This window comes from Mustela nivalis, assembly GCF_964662115.1.
Source record: "Mustela nivalis genome assembly, chromosome: 8".
NCBI classification, from domain to species: Eukaryota; Metazoa; Chordata; class Mammalia; order Carnivora; family Mustelidae; genus Mustela; species Mustela nivalis.
Window position 1 is genome coordinate 79,614,816 of NC_139027.1, and position 20,054 is coordinate 79,634,869.

Consider the following 20,054-nt stretch of genomic DNA (forward strand, 5'->3'; position numbering starts at 1 on the left):
CCAGACCATCTGAAAGTCTAGCTACAGAAATGTTTCTGCGGTCTGTGGTCATTGAAGACTTAATAGGTTTTAATTATGGAAGCCTGGAACCATTTCCCTTTTTATAGTTTTTAAAAGGACAAATTCTAGAATACACATAACGTAATTCTTAGAACTGTGACCATTGAGGGCTTGAGCTATGCATCTCCATTTTGTAATGTGCTTCCTCAAGGCTAGAGGATGGAAGGAGAAGGGTCAAGACTGCACGTGTGAGTTAGTTATGTTCCGATGGTTGTGTGGTGCTGAAATTGAGTAAACCCTAGAGAAGGTTGTGGAATGTAAGAAATGGGCCTGATGGTGGCAACTTGCATTGCTTTGTTCTTTCACGTCAGGCCTGAACATCTTGTGGAACCTCAGGCCTATGGCATGACATTAGCTTCGTGGTCACTGAGTCTCAGAAATGACCCCTAAATTACACAATGAACACATCCCAAAGATATCATCCAAACTGAATTCCAGAGGAAACTTTACACTATCTCCTCTTTTTCTTATAGAAAATTAAACAGTTGTGAAGAAGAGAAGGCATAGTTACATAGGTAGTTCACACATCTAGCTCATATATAACTTGGTGTTAATATGTGTATGCAGTGCCAGAAAAACCACGGGGGATAGTCACTCTGTTAAAAAGCCACAAAATTTATTTAAGTGGCTTGATCACAAACACTGATGAGACAAGGCCCCATCATGGACAAAACCATACTGAAATAAAAGTAGAGGCAGCAAATTCACAAACTTGCTTTAAAGCTCATACTTTTATACTATATTTTTGTTTTCCAGGCCAGTCCATGGTGCACTCATGTAGGAGACATGTAAGGCCTCATCAGCTGGCATTAGTGCTGGAAAATAACCTAATTTAGTACTCTCCAAAATCATTTTCCTGCTAAGTAACCACGATTCCTGCCAGGATCCCCAAATAAGAGCTGTAACACCTGCATTCTGTAAGACAAACCCAACTGGAGGCTTAATTTCCCAACCATATTGATGTTTTTTTCCCCTTGAATTTGGAACAACTGGTTACTTTCCCAAGTCTATAGCCGCCAGTAATAACCCCACATACAATCATAATCAAGGACGTAAAACGGCAGCTTCCGGAGCAGCAGGCAATGGTAAACAGTTCTAAACAACTTCTGTCATAGACACGGGAAATCAGTAATACAAACAGAGACAGTTAATTGGATGTCTGAATAAGGATGCTTTACCTTGACCAACAATGCAGACAAGTAGCCTGTAGGTTGAGAGGGCACAGGCCTCATTGCGCATGGGATCTGGGGGCTGCAGGAACTGTGGGCTGGATCAGCACAGGGACAAAGCCGCAGCTGATTACCTCTGCTCTTAGCAGCACTGATGTTGTGGCAACAGGGAAAACAGAATAGGAGGGACACAGTGGGGCCAAACGGGGCTTTTACTGACGGCCAGAGAGTGAGTGTTCTTGGCAACTTCATTGCTGATAATGAACTAACCTTTCAGGGGAAAAGTAAACTCAGAATGAAGACAGGGATTAAAGCTGTTTTTGTTGTTCAGAAAGAATAAAATGCATAACTGTCTCCATCATCTTGAAATTTTAGGTGATGCAATTTCTGAAGTGCATTTGAAATATTCAAGTGCATCAGCCATTAAGAATCATACTCTTTATCGGGACCCAAGGGAATGATCAATGTATAATAGAAACCGCACCCCTCTCCCCAAATTCTTATTTGGGTTTTCAGGAGATGTTTCCCTGCAGCCAACAAAAAAGACGGTTTGGGGTCACCCTGGTTATTTCAGCTGTTTTCATGACAGATACCACACTCGTCTCTTTGGGGGAAACCTGCACTGATCATTAAGAAACTGAACATAAAAAAATGGTTCAGGAGCAGTGTGGTCATCTTGCATGTGGAAATTTAATTACAGAGAGGAAGACAGAGAAAAAAAAATGAGCCATAGGATATATATATCTGTACACACACTAAATGTATATATGTATATACATATACGATATGTGTACTTTCAGGTTGACGCTCCCTATTTGTCCTCTTGAGCTTTCCACGGTACCTAACATATACTACATGCTCAGTTTATGTACTCTGTCTCCTGACCTCTCATAAATACAGTGGGAGAAGAGGAGAAAGGGGCACTTACCATGGAGATGGATATAGTTTGAGATATAAAACAGCTTGATGGCCCCAATAAGCCACTTAAAAAAATTATAGTAGCTACATTTTTAATCCAATCAATGCACTGAGGACTTATACACTGGGCACTCTGGTAACATGAAGATAAATAATACCTAATTCATTCCCTTTAAATACATAGCATGACAGCACTGCTAGTGTATGCACTCTCCATCAACAGGGCTACAGGGTGGACTAAAGACTGTTGAAAAGGGACAAAATATACCTGCAGTAGCCTTTGTTTTTCTGCAGAGGAAATTTTTGCTATACTATGACATTTCTTTTTTTTAAATTTATTTTTATTTATTATTTTTTATTATTATGTTCAATTAGCCAGCATAGAGTACATCATTGGTTTTGATGTAGTTTTCAACCATTCACTGGTTGAATGGGTTACTTTCTAACAAAAGTAACCCATGTTCATGGTAATGACTTGGCTTGCTTTTGTTTTTAGTTCTGTAAGGCCTTCACCCACTGCGGTAAGCGATACACTTGTTTCTAGATATATCAACTTTAGACAGTGTGTATTGATTTCTGATATAAAAGACAAGAGATAAGGTACTTAAGATGCTACCACCTCCGCTTACAATTCTTACTGGTTCTGTTATTACTTGTAATGTCTCTAGTGGGTATTTAGAACTTTAAGTTTAACCTTCTATTTCTGGATTAATCAACTGCTGACAGTATCTTTTCCTTTATACTATGTGAAATGAGGAAATTCACTCATTTGTTCTTCCCTCCCTTCACTGCACACAACTCTGTACAGCTATACTTTTCCTTCCACATAGCCAAGATTTAAAACCTTTATATTCTGTTCAGTAATTATTAATGAGTCACCCTCATTAATAGTAATTTAATTAATGATTTAATTTTTGTAATTGTAGGCACATTAGAAAAATTACAAACCAATAGTCAGATTTATAATATTATAATGATTAAATATTAGTCACTAAAGAACAAAGTACTAAGACTAGACATGTATAGAAGGGAACATCACTAACTCTGAATGAAGGCAAGTGTTCTTGGCATTTAGGTCAAATGTATTTCCATTTTTATCTTCATCATGCCACATGTTAATCTGTCTCAATGAAAGGCTATGGTTTTCCTAAAAAAATGTTGAACAGAGATGCACATGGGTGGCTCATTTGGTTAAACATCTGCCTTCAGCTCAGGTCATGATCCTAGCTAGAGGTCCTGGGATGGAGCCCTCTGTCAGGCTCCCTGCTCCACGGGGAGTCTGTTTTCCATCTCTCTCTCTGCCCCTCCCCCCACTCATGCTCTCTCTCGAGCTCTCTCAAATAAATAAAACTTTTAAAAAAATGTTAAATGGAGCATCCATTTAAGGTACATACAATGTATATGTCTATGAAAGTTATATATGCAGTTTTTAAAAGGTTAAAATGAGTTAACTGTGAAAACAGACCAGGAAATGAGTATTGTCAAGAAATAACCCAGAAACTTCCCAAGCTTACATCACCTTTCTGCCCTCCCCACCAGCTATCTAGAAATGGAATTTATGTTAATCATTACCTTTCTTTTTTTAAGGTTTTTTTTTAACCACCCAAGTATTTATTAGTAGATAAAATATTCTTTAGTTTTTTCCTTATATAAATTTTACATAAATGGAATCACACCATTGCATTCTTTTGAGACTTATTCTGTCACTCAGTGTTATGGTTTTTAGATTCAGCCGTCACGATGTATTGTTGTATGTTCACTCATTCTCATTGTTGTGCAATATTTCCTTATAAAAATCTACCATGATTTTCTTATTCATTTGACTCTTGATGGACATTCATTTTTTCATTAAGAATGATGTCATTACAAACATTCATGAACTTCCTTCCTTGTGCATGTTAAGAGTTCTGGGACATGACGCTTACATATTCTTGACTTTACTAGGGAATCCTAAACTGGTTTCCACATTAACTTATGGTTACACTTTAAAAATTTTTTTCAACTTAATAATGTAAAATGTAATTTCACTGTGGTGTTTGCATTTCTTTTTTTTTTTTTTTTAAGATTTTATTTTTATTTGACAGAAATCACAAGCAGGCAGAGAGGCAGGCAGAGAGAGAGAGCAGGAAGCAGGCTCCCTGCTGAGCAGAGAGACCGATGCGGGGCTCGATCCCAGAACTTTGGGATCATGACCTGAGCCGAAGGCGGGGCTTTAACCCGCTGAGCCACCCAGGTGCCCCTGGTGTTTGCGTTTCTGAGTGCCAGTGGAGTAAATATATTGTGCTTGCTCTTTGTGATACTCCCTGTCAATTCTTAAAAAAAAAAAAATTATTTTCTTGATACAAGGCTTCTGCCACATTATATAGGCACGCACACACCCCAGGGAATAACTGTGCCCAGTATGAGTCTTTTTACTCAAAATTTTTTTCTGGAATATTTGAATGATTATTAGTTCTCAATATTAATGTAATTGAATTGATTAGCATTTCCCTTTATTATTTTGGTTTAAGAAATACACTAGGTGTGGTGCAAAAGTAATGAATACTGTTATGCTGAAAATAAATAAAAAATAAATAAAAAATAAATTTAAAAAAGAAATACATCAAAAGATATTCTATGTTATCTTTTGAAAGTGTATATTTTTTCTATCAACATTTAGGTCTTTTAAAAATACAAAGAATAGGGGCTCCTGGGTGTTCAGTTGGTTAGGCATCCAACTCTTGATTTTGGCTCATGTCATGATCTCAGGGTCGTGAGATCAAGCCCTGTGTCAGGCTCCATGCTCAGTGAGGAGTCTGCTTGAGATTCTCTCTCTCTCCCTCTCCTGCTTCCCCTCCTCTCCGTAAAAATAAAATTAAATAAATCTTAAAAAAATATGAGGAATGGTTTTTGTATATGCTATAGGGTAGGAGTTAATTTCATTTTTCTCCCTATGGATAACCAATTATTCTGGTACTATTTATGAAAAAGCCCATTCTTTCTCCATTGGTCTACATTATCAGCTCTGTATTAAATCCAGTTTTCATACCTCTGTGGGTCTGTTCCTGGGTCTTCTATTCTATTTCATTGCTCAATTTGTCTATTACTATCTTCATTACTTAGCTAAAAAATAGGTATTTATTTTTAATACTGGTATGGTAAGGCCCCAACCTTCTTGTTCTTCAGGAGTGTCTGAGCTACTCTTAGCCCTTGTTCTACCAAATAGATTTGAGAATCAGCTTGTCAATTTCTACATATATACAAGTGAAGTTATAAATTTGCTGTCTGCTGGATCCCACTGTCCCACTGCTGCTGTCGAAAAGTGAACTGGAAATCTAATTGTTGCTTCTCTAAAGGTAATAAAGGTTATTTTAAGAATTCTTCCTTATCTTGCAATGTGGGGGGTTTGGGAGGTAGGAAAAGAATAAATGAAACAAGATGGGATTGGGAGGGAGACAAACCTTAAGTGACTCTTAATCTCACAAAACAAACTGAGGGTTGCTGGGGAGAGGGGGGCTGGGAGGGGGGGTGGGGTTATGGACATTGGGGAGGGTATGTGCTATGGTGAGTGCTGTGAAGTGTGGAAACCTGGTGATTCATAGACCTGTACCCCTGGGGACAAAAATACATTATATGTTTATAAAAAATTTTTTTTAAAATTAAAAAAAAAAAGGAATTCTTCTTTATCTTTGTAATTTACAGTTTAACTATATTGTGTCTAGTGTGGACCTCTTTTTTATTTTATTTATCTGGTTTAGTACTCATTGAGTTCTTTCAGTCTGTGGGGTAGTATCTTTCAATTCTGGAAAATTCTCAGCCACTTTCTCCTTTAATATTTCCTCTGTTCCCTTATCTCCTTCTGGAACTCCAGTTAAATGTATGTTGGACCTTCTCATTTTATTCCCCATGTTTCTTAACCTCCATTTTGTATTTGCCATTCTCTAAGCTGTACTCTAGATAATTGCTTAAGTCCAATTTCCCAATTCATTATTTTTTTTCTTCAGTGAAGTCCAATCATCTACTGTTAAACCTGACCAAGGAAATCTTATTTCCCATTATTATTTTTTCATTTCTAGAGGTTCTGATAAGTACTTCTTCAGATCTTCTTGTTCTTTACCACATTGTCAATCTTTTTTTTTTTTAAATTATTATTTCTGGAATTTAAAGTAAGCACTCTTTTTTTATATTTTGGGCTTGGTTATTCCACTTGATCTTAGCCAAAAGTCTGAGAAGTGATGCGTTTGGTAATTTCAATCTCCCAAATCCTTGTAGGTCTAATTCTCTGGTTTTCATTACTCTTGTTAATGGTCTCTTGTTTTCTTGTATATGAGTGGTTTTCTCTTTTAAGTATATGTACTTAAGCAATCTCATACTCAATGTGGGGCTTGAATTCATGACCTAAGATCAAGAGCTGTATGCTCCACTCTCTGAGCCAGCCAGAAGCCCATATTTTTTAAATTTTAGTATATGAGTGATTTTGATAGTGAGTTGCTCATTTCCCTTAGAATTCTATTTTTATTATTCTTTATTCTTAACTGTTTTTCCCCCTTTTTCTGGTATTCTTATTAGCTGAATTTTGACCTTTCCATCCTGATTGATTTTCCAAGTATCTTACCTTCTTGTCATATTTTCCATCTGTCTTTTGCTTAATATCTAGAAAACAAATGTTTTTAACCTTCTAGATTCCAGACGTCAGCTATTACTCATTTCTATTAAATTTTAAAATTTTATTGACTATATTTTAAATTCTCAAGTGCTCATTTATTCTGAAACTACTTCTTTTTCATGCCAATTTGTTCTCTTTGTATTTAATACAAAAAATTTCATTTTTTTTCTGAAGATTGTAATGACACTTGAAATTTTTTCTTCTGTTCTTTGAATTAATAGATTGCTTCCCTCAGGGCCATTCTTTTTCTTTGGTGCTCTGTTACATATTCTCATTTTTGAATGACAATGGGTTGATTAATTAAGGTAATTGGTGTGAATTCCTTGTATTAGTATATTGATCTCTTTTCCTAACATACCTCTACCTTGTAGGGAAGGGCTGATTTAGAGCTCTCTGTATGTAAGGGCACAGGGTACTGAGACTGGAAGCCTTCATTTAGGGTTCAGGAGAAGAGAGACCTCAGGGTAAGCTGGGAGCCCTGACCCTTCCTCTACACCCCAACAAAAATAGGAAGTACTTTATTCTGAGTGTGTAGTATTTTTATTTCCTTCTTGAGAAAATGTGACTCTTCTTCTACAACCCATAAATGTCTATTTTTAAAGTCTGGTATCATCTCAGAATCTGCTCTGCTTCTCTCTTAGTTATCAGCCCCCAACTAGGACTTCTAGTCAGCTGTTCATTTTCTTAGTAAATATTACTTTCTCTTTTTTGGGGGTGGGGGCCGAAAAACTAGACTGAATGCTCTCTATGAGAACCAGTTAGGATGGGTGTGGAGGTAATCAGGGGAATAATAGTCCAGGTGTTCCTGTCATTGCCCACAATCCATGCCTATGTATTCTTTCTTGGGATTGAGTAGAAATATGGAGTCTCTCTGGGATCTCCCTAAAATAGTTCCCATCACTACTAGAGCTTGTTCCTATTTGTTTCACTATTTTCCTTTTTCTGGGTCATGATTTTCTCTACCAGGATTATCAAACCTTTCTGCTTCTGTTTTCCAAAAACTCAATTGGATTTCTGGTTTGTTAATGGCATCCCTTCTTGTTCTCTGTGCTATTATGGATTTCTTCCCATTACTATATCTTTTGGTTATTTAAATGTGGATCCTGAAGAAAGGGGAAGAAGTGCTCACACGTGGTCTTCCTATTGAACAGGATGCACTGAGAACTTTTGAAAAACACAGACATATGTCATCTATTTTAATATTTAAGTGTCTTAAACTTAATAAACTTCTATAGTATTAAATTAATTGTTAATTCAACAAATTGACTACAGCATCTATCTTTTAAGGATTTGGATTGAAAAGAATTTCTGTTCAATTTACGCACTCTTTTACCTTAGTTATGTACATAACATACTTTTTCTAATTTCAAAAAGAAAAGAAAAGCACTGACCAAAAGTGACAGTCCATCAATCCACACATACACATTTTTGTTTGTTGTCTTTGAAGTTCAGTTTTTTCTATTTTCTACATATTTGCTGGAGTCAGAACTCCAAACATATTCCAAACTGTAATGATTCCAAACCAAATACAAGAAACAGCACTGGAAATGCTGATGGCATCAGCTCTCCTAAAACTTCAAATGCACTTTAATCTACAGAAAAAGCTCAGATTTTTAAATAGCAGTATTACCTTTTTATAGATGTGCTTGACTTTGGGGGGGGGGGTTTATTTGAAAACAAAACATCCCCCATCCCTAGAAAAGAGGAAAACAAAATATCCCCCATCTCTAGAAAAGAGGAAGCCAATCACAAACTTCCATAGACAATGAAATGCCAGAGAGTATACCACACAAGGCAGGTGCCCCCATCATTCCATAGAAGATGGATTCAGTTTACATAATCTACATTGCAGTATAAGCACATGGATTTATGGCATGCCATAAAAATCCACTGATACATAAACAAATCACAGTATATAGTTCTTGGTCAAGAATTCAAACTCACAGTGAAATGACAGAGCAACCTTCTAGGGGTCAAGTAATGGGATACAGTCTGTTGTTTTTGGTCTAGAGATTCCAAAATGCAAATCCTGGCAGTCATTTTTTGTTTTACCATGTGACCTCAGATTAGTTATTAAGCTCAAAATCTCATTTTCATTACATGCAAAATGGGGATGGTAATGCCTACCTTATGTGCTTATGGTTAGGATTCGGTGTAATTACATGTCAAGGCACTGGGACACAGAACAGACTCAACAGCTATTTCCTTTGTTCTTTATGTCAAAACTTCTAAGCTCAAGCAAGTACAATGAATGTACATCTTCTCCCTTTACCCTGAATTGTTTAACTTCAAATGGAAAGTAGTGAGAAAAGTAATAGCAACTCTGCAGTAAGCTCTAGTTTCTAGTGTGTTCTTTAGTTACAATTACAAGGCATGTGATGCTGATACTGCACATCTCATGGACTTAATCAGGCATTTCTTTTAAGTCCCTTTCTTATCATTGAATTTATCATTTTCCTTAGATTTCAAGTCCCTTGGCCTTTTACCTCTTTACCAGTGCCTGTGCTCAGCAAATCCCAAAGAGGGTGGGATAATTAAGTGACATTGCCTATGTGTCATGACGCCTCCATCCCCCAACCTTAATCTTTCTCTAGCTGTGCATTAAAAGTCTGGGGCTTTCTAACACATTTGTCTGGTAGTCTTTTCTCCTCAAGCCTTCTGCCTCACAGATGCTCAGTGGGTGAGTCTCACTTCCAAAGATACGTTTACTAGCTCAGAGTGATTTTCATGTTCAAACATAGCTTTGTAATTGGCAAGGGGTGCTCTCAACTGAGGGGCTGGCCATGAGACTAACAATGCCCAGTCTTGGTGAGTGAGTGCTTTCACGACATGAATGGGGTAGCATATGCATTTTTAATGTTCAAGGAGATATTAACACCAATTACTAGTGCCAAAGAAGAGAATTAAAACACTACTTTGTGGAATGATAACATCCTCTCTTTGATGAAGAAGCCCATGCGTTTTATTAGATAGGGGTTTAGTAAGAAAATTGCTTCCTAGAAGCACCCTGTCTATCTCTGGAAGAGGGAAAGATTTCTTCATGGATTCTAAGGTCATTTATCTTGAGGTCTTCTGATTGGTTCTCCTGGCCCACTCATTTTCTTTCAATTTAGATAACTCACTAGTTGCCTTTAAAGATTTTTTTCCCCTCCACATATACCAGAGACTGACTGTAATAAAGGAAAACCTTCTTTCCTCCCAGGATTGCTTTGAAATTTACCATTTTATGTTTTGGTCCTCCTTTCCTTTGAATAAAGCTAGAGGAGCACTCCAGAATCTTATCCATTGGGGCAGTACTTGAACAAATGGCCTTCTTTTTCCCCACCTGATTTTGCTTCTTAGTGAAGTTCTTCTCAACCTATAGTCTATTGCATGCATTTTCCCTTCTCACCCCCTCTATATTCCACCATCCACAAATGAAACTGTAGAGAGAAGTCTTTCTTACTTGGATTATTGTGTCCGGAGGAAACAAGCTGAGAGTCCTAAAAGAACAAGAAATATCAATTAATTTTCTTATTTTGACTTTAAAAATCTAAATTGAATATTAGACATACTACGAGTCATTCGTAATTCACTAATCGTGATCTGTACAAGGCACTGTAATGAGAAATATTTATATCAATGTGCTTACTAAGCACTTCTGGAAATGTAGTTCACAGTCTCTTTGCTTTTGTATTGTAGACTTTTTGTTTATTGAGGTGAAGTTCACATAACATAAAATTAACCACTTTAAGATAAGCAATTTAGGGATGCCTGCATGGCTCAGCCAGTTAAGTGTCCAAGATTTTGGCTCAGGTCATGATCTCAGGATAGTGAGATAGAGCCCCGTGTCAGGCTCCATGCTCAGTGTGGAGTCTGCTTGGGATTCTCCCTCCCTCTCCACACCTGTGTGCTCTCTCTCTGCCCCTGACCACCCCTGTGTGCTCTCTCTTTAAAATAAACATAAATAAATCTTAAAAAAATATTTAAAGTGAAAAACTCAGTTGCACTTAGTACATTCCTAATGTTGTATAACCACTACCTCTATTTGGTTGCAAGGATTTCCATCATTCCAAAATAAAACTTAACCTTTAGGCAGTGTCTCCTCATTCTCCCACTTCCCTTAGTTCCTGACAATCACCAAATCTGTATCCTGTCTCTATGAATTTATCTGTTTTGGATATTTCAGGGAATCATAGAACATGTGACCTTTTGTGTCTGGCTACTTTCACTGAGCATAATGTTTTGAGGGTCATCCATGTAATAGCATGTATCAGTGCTTCGTTCCTCTTTATGGCCAAATAATAGTCCATTGTGTATATATACATCAATTTGTTTAGCTATTCATCCATTAATGGATATATCAGCTGTTTCCACCTTTTGGCCATTATGACTAGGGCAGTTACGAACACACAAGTGTATGTATTTATTTCAGTCCTGTTTTCAAATTTTAAAAATATACCCATGAATGGAATTATGGAGTCATATGGTAATTCTATATGAAAGTTTCTGAGGAATTGCCAAACTGTTCTGCACAGTGAACGAATCATTTTGCATTTTTTTAAAAAAAGATTTTATTTATTTTATTTGACAGAGAGAGAGATCACAAGTAGGCAGAGAGGCAGGCAGAGACAGAGGGGGAAGCAGGCGCCCTGCTGAGCAGAGGGCCCGATGCAGGGCTTGATCCCAGGACACTGAGATCATGATCTGAGCCGAAGGCAGTGGCTTGATCCACTGAGCCACCCAGGCGCCCCTCATTTTGCATTTTTACCAGCCATATATGAAGGCTCCAATTTCTCCAGATCCTCACCAATACTTGTTATATTCCCTTAACTTGGAGAAATTTTATGATAGCTGTCTTAGCATATGCAGTTACTCACAGTGGTTTTGATTTATATTTCCCTAATGACAATGATGATGAGCATGTTTTCATGTTTTTGTTGGGCTCTTGTATATCTTCTTTGGAGAAATATCTATTTAAGGACTTGGCCCATTTTAAAGTGGGTTGTTGGTCTTTTTTGTTGCTGAGTTGAAAGAGTTCTTCACATATTCTGGATCATAGACTCTTACTGGACATATGATTTGCAAACATTTCCTCCCATTCTGTCAGCTATCTTTTTACTTTATTGATAATCTCCTTTGATGCACAAAAGTTTTTAATTTTAATGAAGTCCACTTTTTTTTTCTTTTTATAGTTTTTGGTATTATATCTGAGAATCTACTGCCAAATCCAAAGTCATACATGTCTTTCTATGTTTTCTCCATGAGGTTTATGGTTTTAGTTTGCATATTTAGGATTTATTATATTACTGACTTTTAATCTAACCCAGTTCCCTTTCAATGTACATTTACTCTCATCACCTTTCTACAGATGAGGCTGGCAACCATCCCACCAGGGACAATCCACTGAACAATCCACTGAACAACTGTTGTCAGTCTCACATTGGTGGATGAAAAGATTATTACAGATTTCCACTTACCTGCAATGGTAAGTGCTGGTGGAAAGCCAGAATTACGTAGTATTTTGAGTTTAGTTACTGTTTAGGTAAATAGCAATTGAACCTGATTTTACTTGCACTAAAGTGAAATGCTAACTTTTGCTTTGGGAATTCACATCCTTTTTACTTGCTAAATTCCCATTTAGTGTGAAATATAAAGGACAGTTACAAAAGGATGAATTAATCGAGATGGTAGGAATGTAAAAAAATAAGGGACCGCACATAAATTCCAGTGAAACTCCTTTATAATTTCAGTGCATGGGACACAAATCCAGTGAAATGGAATTAACTTCTATTACATAGTTTAATGTATTTTACTAGAGTTTTGCTTCATGAATATGTTTGTCGTGGGACAGGAGATGTCCTTTATGACTTGTTGCATATTCAAATCTAGATGAGGTTTTCAAAAGGAATTCCACTGGACCAGTAAAAATCAGACAGACTGCTAGGTAGGGGCTGGGTGGGAAAATAGGGGAGGGAAGGGATTCCCCCCTCTGTTAACAGACCGAGTCATACACAGATGTTTTTAATGTTAATGCTAGTAATGATGAACTATTCATATGAAGAAAGGGAACAAGCTCAACTCTCAATCTGAGATTCAAATTTTGGAAACAGTGTATTAAGATGAAATATTATTCCTAAAATGATGGGCTAAAGTATAATTCTCATAAAAAAGTGATTTGGGCCTACTTTGGATAGTTGTTATTAAAAAGACATCCATGATTAAATCCTCCAAATGGACTGGTATGCTTCCCTCTTTTCTTTTTCTTTTTTTTTTTTTAATTTTTTTATTTTTTATAAACATATATTTTTATCCCCAGGGGTACAGGTCTGTGAATCACCAGGTTTACACACTTCACAGCACTCACCAAAGCACATACCCTCCCCAATGTCCATAATCCCACCCCCTTCTCCCAAACCCCCTCCCCCCAGCAACCCTCAGTTTGTTTTGTGAGATTGAGAGTCACTTATGGTTTGTCTCCCTCCCAATCCCATCCTGTTTCATTTATTCTTCTCCTACCCACTTAAGCCTCCATGTTGCATCACCACTTCCTCATATCAGGGAGATCATATGATAGTTGTCTTTCTCTGCTTGACTTATTTCGCTAAGCATGATACGCTCTAGTTCCATCCATGTTGTCGCAAATGGCAAGATTTCATTTCTTTTGATGGCTGCATAGTATTCCATTGTGTATATATACCACATCTTCTTGATCCATTCATCTGTTGATGGACATCTAGGTTCTTTCCATAGTTTGGCTATTGTGGACATTGCTGCTATAAACATTCGGGTGCATGTGCCCCTTTGGATCACTACATTTGTATCTTTAGGGTAAATACCCAATAGTGCAATTGCTGGGTCATAGGGCAGTTCTATTTTCAACATTTTGAGGAACCTCCATGCTGTTTTCCAGAGTGGCTGCACCAGCTTGCATTCCCACCAACGCTGGCGAGGATGCGGAGAAAGGGGAACCCTCCTACACTGTTGGCTTCCCTCTTTTCTAATTAATTTAGAGATTACATTTGAACATAAATTAGTGTTAGCTTTGATATGTGCAAAGTACTTTGAGCCCCCGTAGTTGACTTCTCTGAGAGGTCTATAGATTTTGACATTTTGCCGGTGTCTTGTACTAGACAGATAAACATTCACTCACCATCAAATAGACAAAAATGGCATTTGAGATACTTTTCAGCATTAAGTTCATTCTCTTTCTCTCTCTCTTTTTTGAAGTAGGCTCCACGCTCAGTGTGGAAACAAATGCAGGGCTTGAACTCATGACCCTGAGATCAAGACCTGAGCTGGAATCAAGAGTCAGACACTTAACCGACTGAGCCAAGTGCCTTGCATTAAGTTCATTCTTAAAAGAAAAAGTACGAATTTTTGTGAGACTGTTTGTTCATACTTTTGAAAGAGCTCATTCTATTTCTTGGTGCATTTAGGCATCCTAAAGCTCAGACAATGACTACAGACCATAGACCCTTGAGCAGAGAACCAAAAAAAAGCCTACAGATAACCTGAATTATAATTACATACTAAGAGGTCATGTATTTCAGAGATTGCCAGACTTTGAATTTTACCTAAAATATTTGCATAATTAATGGTGATTACTATTTCTATTTTGTGTAGGCAGTGAAGAGGGGCAGAAAATGGTTAAAGTAATTGGTTAAAAAAAAAAAATCACCATAAAAGTCTGCCCTTCTGGAGAGAAAGAGAGTTCTGGAGACACAAAATAAAACAAAGACTTTGTCTTAATATGTAATATTGTGTTTGCAACCAACATCTTCTGATTTCAAGCTTACTAACTTGAAAATATTGACTGTAACCCCAGTGTTTCTAGATCATGCCACTCTGTGGGTATGAATGATACCCCATTACTATTCTCACTGACATATGGCCAGCACGGAGCCAAAGGGCTGGTGGAGAGCATAAGTTACCGTATGAAGCTCCTCTCATGATTACATCCACAGGACCCTGTCTTCATTCTGCCTCTGCTGGCCAACAACAGGGCTGGTGGCTGCAGCTTCTTGAAGGAGTCCTGCCCTGCGAGGTAGCTGCAAAACCCTGGGGCTGCCACAGAATGTACAGACCTTTCATCTTTCACTGAGCCAGGTTCAGGCTGGGTTCAGTGCAGAAGGAAACAAAGCTCATCCGTCCCAAAGGGCCCAAGCACTTACTTAAGTCCTTCCCATTTTGTATTTCCTGCCACTCAGGAACCCATTCGCCTATAGTTTCTGTCTCAGAGGCTTTCTCTCGGTCTCTTCCCTCCTTTGTCTCAAAGACCCTTGCTTTCTGTAAGTAGATGCTTGGGGAGTTGTTAACCCCGTCTGCACATTCTTATTTTTGCCCCCTCTGGGAGCACTCTACAAGGACTGCAAGGTTCTGTCAGGCACCTTAAGGGTTGCAGAGTGAGGTACAAAATCTCTGCCTACAGGGCCCTGGGGTCCGGTGAGTTAGCAGTGAAGATGATGTGTATACAAAATATTATAACCCAGGGCTGAAAGGGATGTCACAGCGGCTCTGCAAGGCTACTTTAAACCTTTGTAACCTCTCCTTGTCCTTGGGATGTATGTCCTGCCATTTTCTGTTTTCTGCTTGGCAAACTTCTTTCTTTCCTCAAGGCTCAGAACAAAACCCCTCAAGGGTTACCTGCTTTTTGAAACCTTCCTGAATCTCAGAAGGACACAAGTGCTTTATGTTTTCACTGCACTGTATCACACTGCCACTAGAGAAATTATCTTTTCAACTATGACTCTTCAACAAAAAAAGACAAACCCAAGCTTTACTAAGGTACAAATTACATGATATAAATCACACATATTTAAAGCACACAACTGGATAAATATCATAAAAAGAATGCTACTATGATTACTGTCTTGGTCCAAGGGGGGCTCTGTCTTGTTAAGGAGCATTTACTGTTTGAAGAAACAAACAGCAGTAATATCTATTCATTAAAGAAAATTCAGAAAAGCCGTAAGGTATTAAACAACAACAAAAAAGTTGCCTGTCATCCCGTAACAGGACGCTGCTAAGGTTAATCGACTGCTTCTGGTTTGCCAGTGTCATTCATCAAGTGTGTGTCATTCTGACACGTGCACAAAAGGGATAGCCACTTCAGCTTACTTGCAAGAATATGTACAGATGGGAATTCATTCTTCTCCACCTTCAAGTCCTGAATTTCCAACACCTATTGTTTAGTACATTTAAACCTTCTTTAAATGTCATGTTTAGCTGGGAAGTAAAGTTTGTACATATCATTTGGCTAAAGATAGAAATAACCAAGCGCTCTGGTGTCTGAGAAAGCCGTTCAATGAAACACTATAATAAAGACTGTATTTTGTCATGTGTAACCTGCCATCGAAACTGTCTGAGGCTACATTCCCTCCTATGCTGCTATGAAAGAACACTAATGCCAATTAATTTTAAGACGCCATCAACTAGGAAACAAATTCTGATTTTAGGGAACTAAAGATGTAAAAAAAAAAAAAATCTACATCAGTAAAATACAGCAGTTCTTAAGCCATGTAGCTTAAGGATGATCCTCATTCTATGAAGGTTTATTACTTAAAAATGGCTCTTTGGAACCATCTGAGGACTTCTCCACTCAGTTCTCTCCCTGCTTGTCTCTCAATCCAGCAGTAGAATTATAAAAGGCAAGAAATGGAAATATATTTCTCTTATTTTCAGACCCATGCCTGAAGCTAGTTACTATAGAAAAAGGAGTCTCCTGACTTGGGGGGGTCTCCCTTCACCCCATCCATCACTTTCTCCTCATTCTTTTCAATAAAGCTCAAAAGAGCTGAAATAAGGTAATTTATAATTAATTTGAATGTTTCTTTCAAGGTAAGGCTAAAACATGGAGTTTTAGTCCAAATACTTTGTGCTACAACTTAAAGCATGTTAGGAACACCTAGAAGGAGACAGAAAAGGAACTTTCTGTTTTTAAAGCACTTTCCCTCACACTTGTTGCCTTTCTTCTCCTTCTAGTGTACAAAGAGGCAATAGGGTATCCTTTCTAAAATGATGCTAGAATTCTTGTATAATGCTTGAAACACTGATCAGTAAGAATAGTTCCAGACCAGGTTTGTTCCCACCAGAGCCAGCATCCATTGCCACATGAAATATCTGGGAAATGTCGTTAGGTCTGCACATACACCTTCTGAGGATAGAAAAGGTTCTACAACTTTGAGTCCTTTATTTGCATTTCAAAACTTATGAGACTTCTACAAAAATGATGAGAAGGCAAATCAAATTTTTTTTCAATTTTTTTTTCAATTTTTTTTTCTTGGTTGAAATACCTGATAATGGCACACAGTCTTTTTTTTTTTTTTTTTAACCAAATTCAATTACTTTTGAGATTTAAAGAATGAGGTGAACATGTCTGGTAGTTTTTGCCTAAGGAATTGTGACTACAAATTAAGATTTCAGAGAACAGAACAAAAATATCCAAATACAGTATCAATGAATTTTACTATACATTATGTCTTTTAACACTGAGACAAATTGGGAGAATTTTCATAAGCATTTAGCTAATTAATTTCGTGGTACTGGTAACTCAGAACACCCACTTAAAAGGACTTCCCTTGTGAGGTCAAATTGCCCCTTCAATCTTAATGAGGGCCTACTTTTGTTACTTATTAGTCATTTTGGAGATTTTACCCCTCAAATTCCATAAATAATTCTAACTCCTATACACTAGGAATACTGATAATCTCAAACATTAATAACCTAATGAATGAACTGCAAGTCCCCAATTGTCAGAACACTGATTAGTTGAGATACAGGTTAAAAGAGATATAATGTGTGTGAAAATTAGCAACAATCTTTGCAGTGGGCAGAGTAGGGCTCTCCCAAAGGTGTCTGTATCCTAATTCCTGGACTCTGTGAATATACTGCTGCTCATGGCAAAAGGGATCTGCAGATGTGATTCAGTTAATAATTCTGAGATGGGAGATTATCCTGGATTATCCAGGTAGGCCCATATAATCACAAAGGTCCTTATAACAGAGATGGGGAGGAAGGAGAGTTAGCGGAGATGTGATGAGGAAGGTCGAGGTCAGGATGATGAGAGCCATGAGCTTGTAGAAGCTGAAAGCAACAAGAAAATAAATTCTTCCCTAGAGCATTCAGGAGGAACACAGCCCAACAAGACCTTGATTTTAGCTCAGACTTCTGACTTCCAGAGTTGTAAGACAATATGTTTGTGTTGTCTTAAGTCACTAAGTTTGTGGTAATTTGCTATAGCAGAAATAGCACACTACTCCAGTCTTATTTCTTCTGTACAAGAAGAATTAATAGTACTTACAAGCTTTTTGAAAGAACAGCATTATTAAAACCATGTGATGTTCTTATACTTTGTAGAATGACTTTTTCTTCTTCTTCATTTTTTTAAAAAATATTTTGTTTATTTGACAGAGAGAGAGAAATCACAAGTAGGTAGAGAGGCAGGCAGAGAGGGAGAGAGGGGAGGAAGCAGGCTCCCTGCGGAGCAGAGAGCCCGATGCGGGGCTCGATCCCAGGACCCCGGGATCATGACCTGAGCCGAAGGCAGAGGCTTTAACCCACTGAGCCACCCAGGCGCCCCTTACTCTTTCTTTTTTGAGCAAGGCTAAGGGATCTAGGGGTGACATAACTCCACACAAATCCTATAAAAATCCTAAGTAACATATAGTTTTTAATTTAAATTTCAAATTCTGTGCCTTAACTGATATTTGATAATGTACCTTTTTGGATGGAAGATAAGATTCTTACAACTTAATTTCTGCCTTGAAAAATATATATTTGCAATAATGAGTTAAGGTCTCAATTTTACTATAGAGATAAGTTATTACTTAAACTATATACATTCAACAAAACAAATTTATGCAAACTTTTTGGAAAAGTCAGAACCCAGTGTGCCTTGGGGTGTTTGCTCAATTACATCAGAAATTGGATGGATATATTTATATAAATAAAATACATATTTGGTTGTATTTTGGGTGAAGTCATTATTTTGGCCAAATTATATACAAAAATGAAAAGGATTCTGCTTTGTATTTTGTGTGGCAGTATGCCATTGGAAGAGTGACATGCAGGTTCTGGTTAAAGATGGTAACATAAGAAGATCTTGAACTCATCTACTCCCACAGACACAATGAGTCCAATGAGCTACACATTTCCTATTAAAGAAATCTAAAGGCTTCCTGACTGATGATGACACATCCAGCAAATGAGAAGAAAACTACATCAAAGCAGGTAGGAGAAATTGGGACACAATCTCGCCATAAGCCCAAAACTGGAAGTGAACTCTGAACTCCTTGAGGAGCAAAGGGTTCAAAGTCTATACTGAGCACTCCAACATTTTAGGGCTATATTTGGGAGATAAACTCCCAAAACATTCAGTTTTGAAACCAGTACGGCTCGAACTCCAAGACCCACAACACAGTAGTGATCTGAGAAATGCCTCTTAAAGGGCTCATGTACTCCGAGTCACCAAGGCCAGATCCCTGCTCAGATTATGCCTAGAATTCCTCAAGAGGCACACCTATGGGCAGGTGCCTTTTGACACACACAAGTAGGAGCCTGCTGGAACACTCTCAAGGGTCAGCTGGTGGGTGCCATTTTCTTGCTCTCCCTTTGCCATGTTCCAAAGCACCAGTATAGCCCAGAAGGGAGCTCTGGTATGTGTCTGATGCCCTGATTTTTGTGGCTCTGCCTAGATTATGCCTCTTGGTCTCTTGGCTACAAAGGTCAGAGACCTTGTGATCTGGTCACAGGGGACTGTAATAGTAGGTGTCATCCACAAAGGAGCTTATACCCGTATGATGCCCTAACTTCTGCTATCAGGGGACACACATCTGTATCACCTGGCTGGGGTGACCTCACACCTGTGAGCCCCACTGGACTGTAAACAATATAGAAGAGTTCTTAAACTTCTACTATTCTCAGGTCACAGCAAGAAGCAATAGACCCAGAAGTCCAGTCTTTCTGTGAAGAAGGCCTAGTAGCTGATCATCCTGGCTGTTGCCTTGAGGGGCTGGCTACTAATTAAACACACATCTAGGAGCTGAACCTAATCTTTTTGAACTATCTCAGAGGGTGGGTGCTATCTTTGCACCCCAGCTGTGCTCCAGAATGCCATGTTTCCTGGAGGGGAGCCTTCTGGGGATTTGGTGCCTGCTGTTTTTAGCAGATGCCCAGAGGATGCCCCTCAATCACCTGGTTCTGGTGCCCTGAAGGGCTTGTGTTTCTGGGTCCCACAGGATCTTAAATATCTATGCCCCTAACATGGGAGCAACCAACTATAT

General features: G+C 38.1%; 1 protein-coding gene across 32 annotated transcripts in view; it reads right to left on the reverse strand.

Moving 5' to 3' along the window:
• The window catches only part of AFF3 (ALF transcription elongation factor 3), a 571,712-nt gene that overhangs the window by 164,034 nt on the left and 387,624 nt on the right, over positions 1–20,054 (reverse strand). For all 32 annotated transcript variants that reach the window (XM_082747049.1, XM_082747043.1, XM_082747033.1 and 29 more), the window contains one exon: positions 10,238–10,274. In XM_082747049.1, coding sequence (XP_082603175.1) covers positions 10,238–10,274 — 37 coding nt within the window. The remainder of the gene's footprint in view (positions 1–10,237; positions 10,275–20,054) is intronic.